The 11,439-nt window shown below is 44.2% G+C and overlaps 2 protein-coding genes across 3 annotated transcripts in view; one reads left to right on the forward strand and one right to left on the reverse strand.

Annotated features, from left to right (window-relative positions):
* The window catches only part of LOC119910283 (uncharacterized protein KIAA1522 homolog), a 30,466-nt gene extending 22,231 nt beyond the window's left edge, over positions 1 to 8,235 (forward strand). Inside the window, exons 3-9 of one of the 2 annotated variants that reach the window (XM_038728798.1) lie at positions 1,405 to 1,551; positions 1,692 to 1,735; positions 1,844 to 1,976; positions 2,142 to 2,252; positions 2,473 to 5,024; positions 5,076 to 6,378; positions 7,305 to 8,235. In XM_038728798.1, coding sequence (XP_038584726.1) covers positions 1,405 to 1,551; positions 1,692 to 1,735; positions 1,844 to 1,976; positions 2,142 to 2,252; positions 2,473 to 5,024; positions 5,076 to 6,378; positions 7,305 to 7,369 — 4,355 coding nt within the window. In that variant the 3' untranslated portion in view covers positions 7,370 to 8,235. Of the gene's footprint in view, positions 1 to 1,404; positions 1,552 to 1,691; positions 1,736 to 1,843; positions 1,977 to 2,141; positions 2,253 to 2,472; positions 6,379 to 7,304 lie in introns of both variants that reach the window. The other variant, XM_038728797.1, reaches the window with a different exon arrangement.
* A 230-nt stretch (positions 8,236 to 8,465) lies between these two features.
* si:ch211-67f13.7 (uncharacterized protein LOC565426 homolog) lies at positions 8,466 to 11,189 on the reverse strand. Its single transcript, XM_038728799.1, is given in 9 exon segments — positions 8,466 to 9,270; positions 9,401 to 9,489; positions 9,583 to 9,662; positions 9,733 to 9,770; positions 9,773 to 9,846; positions 9,950 to 10,124; positions 10,259 to 10,365; positions 10,456 to 10,568; positions 10,650 to 11,189. Coding segments are annotated over 9 exon segments (1,881 nt in total). The 5' UTR covers positions 11,148 to 11,189; the 3' UTR covers positions 8,466 to 8,563.
* Positions 11,190 to 11,439: the final 250 nt, after the last annotated feature.

Genomic DNA, 11,439 nt, shown 5'->3' on the forward strand with positions numbered 1-11,439 from the left:
ATTATTACATAAAAGTGTTAGCTCAATGTTCCCAGACTGTGGCCTGGAAGCATGAGGGCACAACGTGGATCACAGAGTTGAATGACTTGACCAATTGGTCCACAGACATAAAGCTACAGTAACATTAGTTTTTTTCTTTTATTTTGGTTTTATTAAGTCATCAGATTTTTTTTTGCATTTTAAAAAGACTTGACACAAAAAATAAAGTATGAAACTTGATCCAAAACCAAGATAAGAGTTTTGTACATTCAGAGTAAAATCATAACATTAAAACCAGGAACTCAAGTAACTGGATTTTGGACAGCAAGTCATTAGAAGAGGTTATTCAGGTTTGTGGAGTTCACAAACAGCATGACTTAATGCAGTTAGTATCTCAAGGCAAGAGTTGTCATTTTTTTGGATGGTGCCCATGGTTCATGACATGGTATTTCAGGTATTTTTATTTGTTAATTAATTAGTTAAAAAAAGATTGATGTACTAAGCATGCAACAAGATGTGACATTGATTTAATTAGTGTCCTTGTCACTGTCTGATTAAATGATACTTGGGCTAGAAGAAAATAGCACGCATACGTTCCTGACGGTAGATTTTTGATGTGATAATCCTGTTTTAAAAGTCATTGTCAGTCACTTGAGTTTAATCCTGCAAGAGTGAACTGGAGTTCAGCCTTTTTAATTTGCACCCACACTCTTGTGTATTAACCCTCAAACATATTTACTGTTCCTGTGCTTAAATGTCACTGGCAGGCACCTGAATGCACTCATCCTGTCCACATGGCTCCCTTATGTACTGTTACTAGTGTTGTAGTAAAGACTGCCCAAACCGAGACCAAGTCAAGACCAAGATTTTAGGGGCTGAGACCAAGTCGAGACCAAGACCAGTTCACCACATTACATGACACACAATAAAATGTGGAACGAGATCATAGGTACTTCTCAAATTGATTTGAAAGAGCCACATTCCCATTAAAACACCCACATACAAACACTAAGAGCTAAAATCAACGTAAACATCTTTATTCAACACTCTTTTTCCATGCTTACCATCGTGGGGAGGGGTGACAGTGGTTAATGGGAACAACACATACTTAATTAGGGTTATTGGTTGCATTTGAAGCAATACGTTTTACATCCAAAGTTAGGATGTTAACAAATACATCAGACAATGCAAAAGAAATTTATTGATATTCCCAAAGTTATGGTCTTGACTGGTCTTGAAATAAAATCCAGAGTCCTCTATGTCTGAGACCGAGACAAGACTTAGTACAAATGCGGTCAAGTCCGAGATGAGACCAAGAACATCAAAAAGTGGTCTTAAGACTGGTCTCGAGTACTACAACACTAACTGTTACAGTAACACAAAGCTTTGAGTTTATCCATGCTGATCCCCTCTCTTTACTTCAAGCTGTCTCAAAGCGAGACGATGATGATGACAAGACCCCGGCACCCCCGTTGCTCCAGGAGAACGTGTTCATCGAGGCCAGCAGGCCCAAGTACCTGGAGAACCTTCATACCGAGGCCCTGGAAGGACTGAAAATGATGCAGCAGGAAGGTACACACTTGCAGTCTTACATCTGTGCACTAAATTAGAGGTGTCCCGTGCCAACATGTTGATAACTGCCTGCATATTACTCAAGAGGGTGTGCACCGGAGGATGTAAACACTAAGAGTTAAATGTTACTCTCTTTGCAGAAACCAATAATGGAGTGGAGTACCAGGATAATGAAAGCACGGTTGTAAGTGACACATCACACCCAGAATAGCTCTTTTTTTACACTTGCAAATACACTATTCTTGAATAAGTGATTTGTTTTCTAAAAGGATTATGTTTCTCCTTGTGACAGTCGACAGTGATGGTCCAGACAGACGGGGAAGGTGGCTTTATGACAGACAGTACCCTTGCTGACACATCTTCAATCGTCTCTGTACGATCATCAGTGTCCACAAGATCTTCCCGCTCTGGTCTCACCAGGCAAGGTAACTTAACTGCAAGTGTAAATACTTTTTACATCCCATTTTGGTCATTATACTACATATAGCACACACATACAATGGCAAACTCAACATTTAATGGGTGAGATGTACAGATTGAATTGAAAGAATCCCGTTTTTCTCTTTTCTATCATTCCTCTGTATGCCCAGCATCAACATTCAGGCCCTTGAACTCTGGGAAAAAGTCAGAAAAGACCAAGACAAGGAGAAGACACAGGAAGACTGTTGTGGGTATCCCACAGCATGTTCAGAAAGAACTGGGTAAGCAGCTCATCATTTTAACATATTACTTACAAAATACATCTGTCAAATTACTCTTTACTCTAAATTGTAAGATATATTCAAAAATATCATGGTATTAAATATAGTTATGTTACTGTCTTCTATATAGAAAATAAATGGATGAATGGTTAGTTTGCGTGTCCATTTGCTTAATTATTAATATGAACTTGCGCTAATTAGTCTTGCTATCTTCTCTCAGGCCTGGACAGAGTGGGCTGGACACTGACTCAGAGGTTAGATGAGGAACAGCATTATAATGGGGAAACTGACAGCAGCCCAACGACAGATGTGCCACAGCAGGCAAAAAAGTCACAAAGGGGAGCCAGTTCCAGCCTTCAGAACATGAATGTCATCCAGCCCGTCAACAAACACCAACTGGAGCAGCTCGGTGCCACCCATGCTGGCCATAGGGATGACCTGGCCCTGCTGCACCGCCTGGGCCCTAACTTCTCAGGTGAGCAGAGGCCTCGGTCCCTGGCTGTTCCCTGGATGACCACTGCCAACAGTCTCGAGCAGGAGCTGCCCAGCCCTGTCATGTCCATGTCTCCACAGGCCCCTTACATGTCGAAAATCATTCCCAATGCTGTGTTGCCACCCTCCATAGATGTGGTTGAAATCAGCCGCGGGCGGAGTCGCAACAGCGTCCGCACCGTCAGCAAGAGCAGTCTCCTGCTGTCCAGCCCGGCCCCCTCCCGTGCTTCCTCTAGAGCCTACTCCCCCAGGACTACTTCCTCCAGAGCCTCCTCTAGAGCCTCCTCCAGAGCCTCCAACATCACCTCTGCCTCCCAATACAACCCTTACAATATGTCCGACAGCTCTTGTTGGAGCAACTCTGAGTCCTCAGAGACCTTGGTATCTGACTCCTCAACCATCTCCAGCAGCAGCACCCCCAGACAGAAGAGGTCACAAGACGGTGATGCCTCTGCTAAAGAGGACAAAATCAGTGTTCCCTCCTCCGTCAGCAAGCCTTCAAAATGCGCCTCCAATGGCCAGCTCATTATTAAGGGAGACGAGGTTAAGAAAGAAGGGCAGTTTGTGCGTAGCCTCTCCGTCATGAAGCCCAAGAGGGCTCCTCCTCCTCCAAGCCGCTCATATTCCCTTCACAATAAGATGAAGCGTCGGTCACGTGATCTGGCAGAGGTTACGGCCATTTCAGGGGAATCTTCTCTCACCACTATCCCAGCATCTGGTGAGGAAAAAGGAAAAAACACAACAGGATTCTCTCCTATTCCCTCTAAAATCATAGACAGTCCTGGATACAATGCTGACACCAGTTCTCTGGATGACTCTACAGGTTCTGTATCATTCAGTTCCTACAGATCCCAGCTGCAGGCACTAAAGGCAGAGGAAGCAAAGGTTGAGGAAACAGTTTCCAAAGATGCTTCACAAGAGAAGCAGGAATCACTTCAGGAGAATAAGCTAAGCAAAATAGTGTCCCCGTCCAGTGGCTACTCCAGCCAAGATGGCACATCTGCTCAACTTTTTAAACAGCCCCACAGCTCATCTCCAAGGCACAAGAGAGGCATCTTAGCAAAGCTTCAAAGGTTTTTTCCTGGGTCTACTAATGCTGCTTCACCTCCCCCTCCACTCACACAATCAGAGGCTCGTGAAAACACAGAAACCAAAGAGGATCTCAAACTCGACTCCTCAGTCGATACTGCTAGTGTCAGCCCCTCCGTAAGGACCTTGAGAGAACTCTTCAACATCCCTCCGCCACCTAAGGTCCATGCACCTCCACCCCCTCCTCCAGAGGTATGGGCTCACAGTAAGCGTAGCTTTGAGTTGCTGCTGGGACCACCGGCACCTGATAACATTTATGCCATCATAAAGAAGAATCCAAAGGACAGGAGACAACCGAGGCACTCTCCTTCTGCATCTACGGACAGCTCTGTGAATAGCTTGGTGGTAGAAAGAACACACAAGAATCCGACTGTAACAGTGGAGTCCTTTAATGGTGCCCTACATGTGCTTGAGACAAAGAAACTTCAGGACAGTGGGGTTTTGAATGCAGAGAACAATGACAGACTGACTGAGCAGAATGTTGATTTGAAAGGAAAGAGCAAAGAGACAGAAAAAGTTGAGAAAGTAAGAGTAAGTGACATATTAAACGGGATGTTGGTGAAGGCTGTAGAGAAACATGAAGTAAGGCTGGCAGCAGTGAGAGAGGAAGAAGCCAAAAAGACATCCACACGAGCTACAGAGGTAAAGACTAACATGGACACATTATCCGCCATTTCATTAGTACGCGTCTCTCCATCTCCTCCTCTGGTACACCGTCCTCCACAACCCCCCACCACACAGACTGCTTCTATCCCATCCGCAAACGTTGTTGTATCCCCTGAGTCATCCTGGCCCCCACCCCCTCCACCAACAGGCCACGGTGGGCCTGATGAGATTGATTTCCCTCTTCCGCCTCCCCCAATGTTTGGTGAGGAGGGGATAGTTATACCTGTTCAGGTGCCACCAGAGAGGTCAGAATGTGTCAGGGTGACCACAGAGGCTGAACCACAGAACCCCAGTACATCCCAGAGGATTGTACCTCCAACCTTGAGTATTCCACCTCCTCCACCATATATGGCTCCCCCTCCACCGGTTGAAGCAGTCTGTCTTCCTATGACTAAGAAGGTCTGTCCTCTACCGTCAATTAAAGAGGTTTCTCCTCCACAACCTAAAAAAGTCTCTCTTCCACCACCTATAGAGGTTTCTCCTCCACCGCCTCCTAAAGAGGTTTCTCTTCCACCACCTATAGAGGTTTCTCCTCCACCGCCTCCTAAAGAGGTTTCTCTTCCACCACCTATAGAGGTTTCTCCTGGGAGCCCCAAAGAGTCATCTCGTACTGTGGTTCAAGAACCGCCCCCAACCCTTGTTAAAGACGTGTCCCCCACACTGGTTATCGAGGTCTCCACTCATTTTGAGAAGATTTCTCCTCCATCTTCTCAAAATAATGCCTGTCAGTCTTTGGACAAGGCAACACCTGTTGGCAAGCTCACCCCACCACATAGTATTCCACCTCCACCACCCCTACCGTCACAACCCCAGTCGTCAAAACAGGAGATTGATCTTCCACAAAAGAACATCCCATCTGAATCTGAGACCAACCCAGTTTCATCTGACAGTATTCTTACTTCCCCTCAGAGTATTCCACCTCCGCCTCCCATACAGCTTCTCCACCAACCTCAGGTTGTAGCCCCAAACACTGATGGTCCAGCAACCCAGGAGGCCTCCCCTTCACCACCATCTGAAATCTCTATCCCACCAGCTGTTGAAAACTCTCCTTCACCACAAAAGGGGACTCCTTCTCCCCTTGGAAATATTCCCTTACCTCCACCTTTACCTGTGCTGGGTCTTGCCAGCATTAGACACCAACCTAGTCCTGCAAGCACAGAAAACCAAACCCCAGAGCTGACGTCTGCCCCTGTTGCGCAGAAGGAACCTACTCCCATTATTACCCCCTCCCTTCTGCAGATGGTGAAGCTGCGGTCCGTCAATAGCAGCCCTGAGCCTTCTAAAGATCAGGAGCAACCAGAGGTCACAATGAGGAATAAGCAGCCCAGCAATAAGGTTCCAACCTCATCTGCCAGTGGTGAGGCTCCTCAGAAACCCATCAGAAGGTCTCTGATCATGACCTCTGAACCTGCCATAGTTACTTCACAACAAGCTCTGCCCAAGTCCCAGTCTCTTGTGGTTCCACCTGCATCTTCATCCACAGTCATCTCCCCAACTAAAAAGTCTCCTCCTGCCATGACCACCTCTCCTTCCATGAACCTACAGGAGGCCATCCGCCTGAGGACAGCAGCCAGATCAAAAGCCAGCCCTGCATCTCGTCTCAGCATCCAGTCACCAACATCACCAAAAGACCTCTGCAAGTCCCCCACCAGCACAGCAAGTTTTATCTTCTCCAAGAGCAACAAGAAGGTGGTAACTGAGACCAAGCCAGCACCGGAGACCAAGGCAACCATACAGAACAACCTGGAGGCTTCCTCAAACAACGTAACAAACGTGGTGAGTGAAGCAGAGCTGATGAAGAAGGGAGTCAAGGTGCCACCACCTGTTGCAAAGAAACCCCAAACTGCAGGTCAGGAATCACTGCAAGATAGTATCAAGGGTAAGAGAGATTATTCACTATAAATAAAACACATCAGCATTAGACTGGAAATTATGTGATGATTCAGTTAACATGTAGTAACTGTGTACTTACTTGTGTAGTGCATGAATTTTGACCTCTGCTTCTTCTTTTTAATGGAGAACTGTAACTGAGCGGATCGTTATCATCAACATTTGGCTGCGATTGTCACACACCAAAGTATCTGCTGGCTTGTTTTATTAAAATTAATAAAAATTAACATACTTTTACTTGCTTGTGTATGCGAGCGCAGCCGATGCGCCTCAGCTGCCATTTTCACAAGTTTGAAAACAGGTTGGTCCCTCCCCTTCTGCTACAATGCCAAGATGGTGACTGTTAAGGGGGAGAAGTGTCCAGTGTTCCACATTCAACTTTTTGACTGTTATGAGTACTCCATCCGGGTACTCACAGTGCACTGCATTTTGCCGTACTTGCCAGTGTGAACACACTTATGCACTCAACATAGCAAGTGTAAGTATGGAAGGGAGCAAACTGAGACACAGCTTAAGACTATATAGAGACAGCTAGTGGCTCTGTGAGGCTGTACTTGGGCACAGCAATCCTTTGAGCCACCTACTAACATCAGCATGTTAACATACTCACAATGGCAGTGCTCACATGCTGATGTTAAGGCTGTATTCACATCATATCATTTTAACTATAATACAAAACACACTTGCTAATTAGCACTAAACACGCATTACATCATAAACCAAAATATTGGACAGTCAGGGGATAACTGACATGAACGTTTCATGGCAATCCATCCAGTAGTTGTTGAGATATTTCAGTCTGGACCAAAGTGGTGGACCAACTGACATTGCCATGGCTGAAAAACATTTTTGTGCGATTGTATCGGTTCTTCTGCGCTCCATTAAACTAATTCTGTCTAATTTCTCTAATCTCAGATGCTGCAGAGAAAACAAATGGAACAGCAGGTACTGTTGAAGGAGAAGGGACACCATCTACATGACTGTAAAGACTGAAGGAGACCTGGGAAGGACTTATTAATTACACTGTATCTGCTACAAGTTGGTCTTTATGTGTGAGAGACAAGAAACTGGATTTGGAAAAGTTCTGGATTTTATAGAAAATCCTTTCAATTTGATGTTAATGGTGTGGGTCATTTTCACAAGTACTCATATTGCATTTTAAATACAGCATATTTTCTTTTGGCAGAGGGTCTTCTGAACTTTACAGTTGCAAGAAATGGGAATATACTGCCCTCTAGTGTCATACAATGATTGTACCACTTTTGTCCTGCTGAATCAAAGCTTTTGTCAATATTTCTAACAATGGGACTTTTGGGCGCTCATCTGTAAATATAGCAAAAGTTTGTACATTTAACATAATCCTGTTATGATGGATATGTGCTACAGAGTTCTGTTTTTTTCTCCAAAACTATATTTGTTAAAAAATATTAATTATCCTAAGTTATTTTTTTTCCTTTTCATGTTCAGAGGGTCTCAGACAGAACATCTTGTTTGCAATGTTGTGTTAAACCCCAAAATCATTTAAATCAAGTTTGTTTGTATAGCTCCTAGACATGTCCAAATATACAGTATGTTCTTCTCAAACATCTGTCACTTTCTATGACCTGTCAATGAGCATGACCATTAATTAGCAGATGCATAAATCAATATTAAAATTGTTATTTTGGACATTTCTGCTGCTTTTAGTTACTGATAATGGAGGCATTGCCTTTTCTCAGTTATGGCTCAAACAGCGGGGTATTTCTGTGTTGAACTATAATATTTCAAACTTGTTTCAAAGACTAATGTAATAAATGATCATTTATAATGGAAAGAATAAAGATTTATGGACAGATAAGTCACACTGAAGAGGATCCTTTTTTCTTTTAAATTTCCTGTAAGTCTGATATTCAGTGCTGTATTTTCCCTTGACATTGGAGTGCAATGTTGTAATGTTTGTAGTTTTACTCAATGGACATTTCCCTTTTTTTGACATTCGTAATTGAAGGATTAATATTGGCATGGCTTAATTACATTAGTTACAATTAAACATTTAGAAAATAAATGGTGTCTTAGATGTTATTACAAGAGTCCGGCTGCATTTTCATGTTTTTATTGAAACGAGTCAGAAAATCCTTCTGTTAGGGATGTTTACAACAGTCTTCAAACAGAGTACTAATCAATGCCTTCTAATACTATGTCCATGTGAAATACCAGGTCATCTCCTTATCCAAATCTGCCAGACTGTCCTCATTCCGCTCCACGTCAGAGGCCACCATCCAGTCAGCCAACGCATCGCTACTTGTATGCTTACTGTTTTTTTCCTCGCCTTCGGTTACCAGTGGCTCTAACTCTCTCTGTACGCCGACTTCTGATGGAAACATTTGCTCCAACTCCGCCCAATGACGCAACACTTCACCTTCCTTATGGTTCAAATGGGTCGCCTGCTGTACATCAGAGATCTCATCATCTTCAAATTCCTCCCCATCTTCACTCTCTGAAAAATGCTTGTGTAGTAGATAACCTGACCCATCCTCTTTGGACAGATTTGAATCGTTAACTTCAGACTTTTCCTTCTCCTCCTCTACCAAGACCCTCTCCCTAAAACTTAACTCATCTAAGTCAGGTTCTGCTTTCACTCCAAGGACAACCCCACGTTCTTTTTCATCAAGCTGTTGCTGCTGCTCCTCTTCTTCTGTGTAGACTTGCTCTTCATCATCATACTGAACTTCATCAGCACTTTCCCACAGGTTGTCAAGACTGTGCAGCTCATCAGTGAACTGACTGACTGTGGCCTTGCCTTCTCTGCTTATGCTGACTGAGGGGGGATTGACTGGTAGAGAGCCATCTTCTGCTTCGTATGACTGATCAACGACCAGCAATGACCCACTGCGTGCAGAGCCTTGAAGAAAAAGAGATCTAGCCATTTACAATGATCGCAAGACACTTTACGATCACTGACACTTAAAAGCATTCACAACAGAAATATTACCTTGAAATCTAATCAGGACTAAACCACAATAGCTACATACCTTCCATCATGGCCCTCCGGGGTTTAGAGGTCACACATTTGTAATCGCAGCAGTCGCAAATGGAGTCGTCACTGTTAAGGGCCTTCCACCTATCATAGCAAATACACAAATATGCTTAATCTACTTGGAAATAACAGCACCTAATGCTGGAACGGAAATAAATTTACAGTGTCAAGGCTCACCTGTCCCCTGTGTAGGTGCATGATTTGTGTGCAGGACCCGGGTCCTCAGATGTGACAAACAATTTGCAGTGAATATTGACCTAAAAATTGAAACGGGGTTAAGCCACAGTTAAAACTATGTGAATCCAGAGAATTATGTTCCATGCTCACCTCTGTGTCAGGGTCAGAAGTGAACTGGAAAGCTCTAGGGAGAATCTCAGGGTCTTGTTTGTCCGAGAGATGAACTGAGAGGCCCCCGGGTCTCTTCTGCTGTCTAGCATACAGCTATGGGTGACAACAATATGACACTAATCTCAGTTAATTGCAATGCAGGACAGCAAAGGTGAACCCATTAGATTTTCAATACATTACCGTCCATAATACTCACCCATAATTGTCAATGATGGTGTATTTGTGGGATGATATTGAGCCACTGGATGGTGTGGCATAGCAGCTATTGATGTATAGTTTTCCACCAGTTGGGAGATGAGGAGCACGGATCTGGAAATTAACAGTCTGTCCAAGTTGGTACACCTGGGACCTCGCTGGTCTGCTCCATGAATCTAAGAGTTAATTAAATAGCACACCAAAAGGAGCCACTTACACGTTTATTAAAATGTTAAACATACAAACACATATTTGCACTGAAAAAGAAAACAGCTCTTAATCGCAACAATCCATATTTCTTTAAACATACCGTCCATCAACTCTATCTGGAAGAAATTTGGACTTCCTTTCAGACTTTTACGCGCAACAGCAGTGTGCCAGGTGGGCTGCACCGCCAGTTGGTACACATGATGGTTCCTGGACAGGGTTTTGGAGGTTGTCAGTAATAGGCTTTCTCACATAGGCCACACACACACACACGACTTTGAAACTAAACTAGAGACAAACCTTTGATAACGACACTGAATGTCGACATCCAACCGGTGCGCTCTGCTTGGGAAATGTTTTGGTGAAGGTTCATAATGGAGCACGAATTTATAGACCAGATAACCGTGGGGCGACTGTGAAGAGGTGTCAGAAATTGAGAGTTCAACATTATGCAGGTAGAGACGGGAAACAAACAAGATTCGTGCAAATCTTACCTGACGCACGGAATCACACGCTGTCAGAGGATAAGTGAAAAGCAGGTCGCCGAACGGTCTGAGAACCCCATTGCTTTTGCAGGTGCTGCCTAATTTCAGCTCCGTTGCATCTGCGCCCAGGCCGTAGAAAGCTGGTTTGACCCGCACGACAAAGTCAGAAGTGGAGCATGTTACAGAAACGTCTGGGAGGAAAACAAAGTCCGACTGGTTCTTTGCCTCGGGCTCCCCTGGACGCAGGAATCGAGGTGTTCCAGGTATCGCAGGAGGATAGGGTCTTCGGGAAATGAGCTGAGACAATGGAGAAGTGCTGACAGGTAGCCTCTGGGAAGATTGCCTCTCGTCTGTTATTGACAGTTTAATTGGTTTTGATTTTGTCATACCCTGTTTGAAAACCTTATTCCTTTTTGTAAACGGAGATTCATAAGTGTCTACTGCACAGCTGAGGAGGCCAAGTGATAAAACACTCCACAAAATACGGAGACACCACTTTGTTTTCATCGCAACAGACTACTGTCCTTCTACCTCTCTCTAACAATCTGCGCTTAACACCACCGCTCAGTCACGGCTGGAAGTAATTAGTGCATTTATATGGTCAGCCCACGCTGCCAAAATGTGTCACTTTCAAACTTGTCAAGAAAACACAGTAAAAAGCGGCGTACAAACGGTCAGGATGCCGCTTTTTACAGGGCTCTACTGTAGATTAAGTTCTTTGGTAAAAGCAAAGACGTTTTACTGTAGCCTACCCCACTACTAGGGCACCGGAAAAGTGATGTTATTGTCAGCTTTGGCT

This window comes from Micropterus salmoides, unplaced genomic scaffold (assembly GCF_014851395.1).
Source record: "Micropterus salmoides isolate LMB-PRFRI ecotype aquatic unplaced genomic scaffold, ASM1485139v1 Ms_hic_scaffold_19, whole genome shotgun sequence".
NCBI classification, from domain to species: Eukaryota; Metazoa; Chordata; class Actinopteri; order Centrarchiformes; family Centrarchidae; genus Micropterus; species Micropterus salmoides.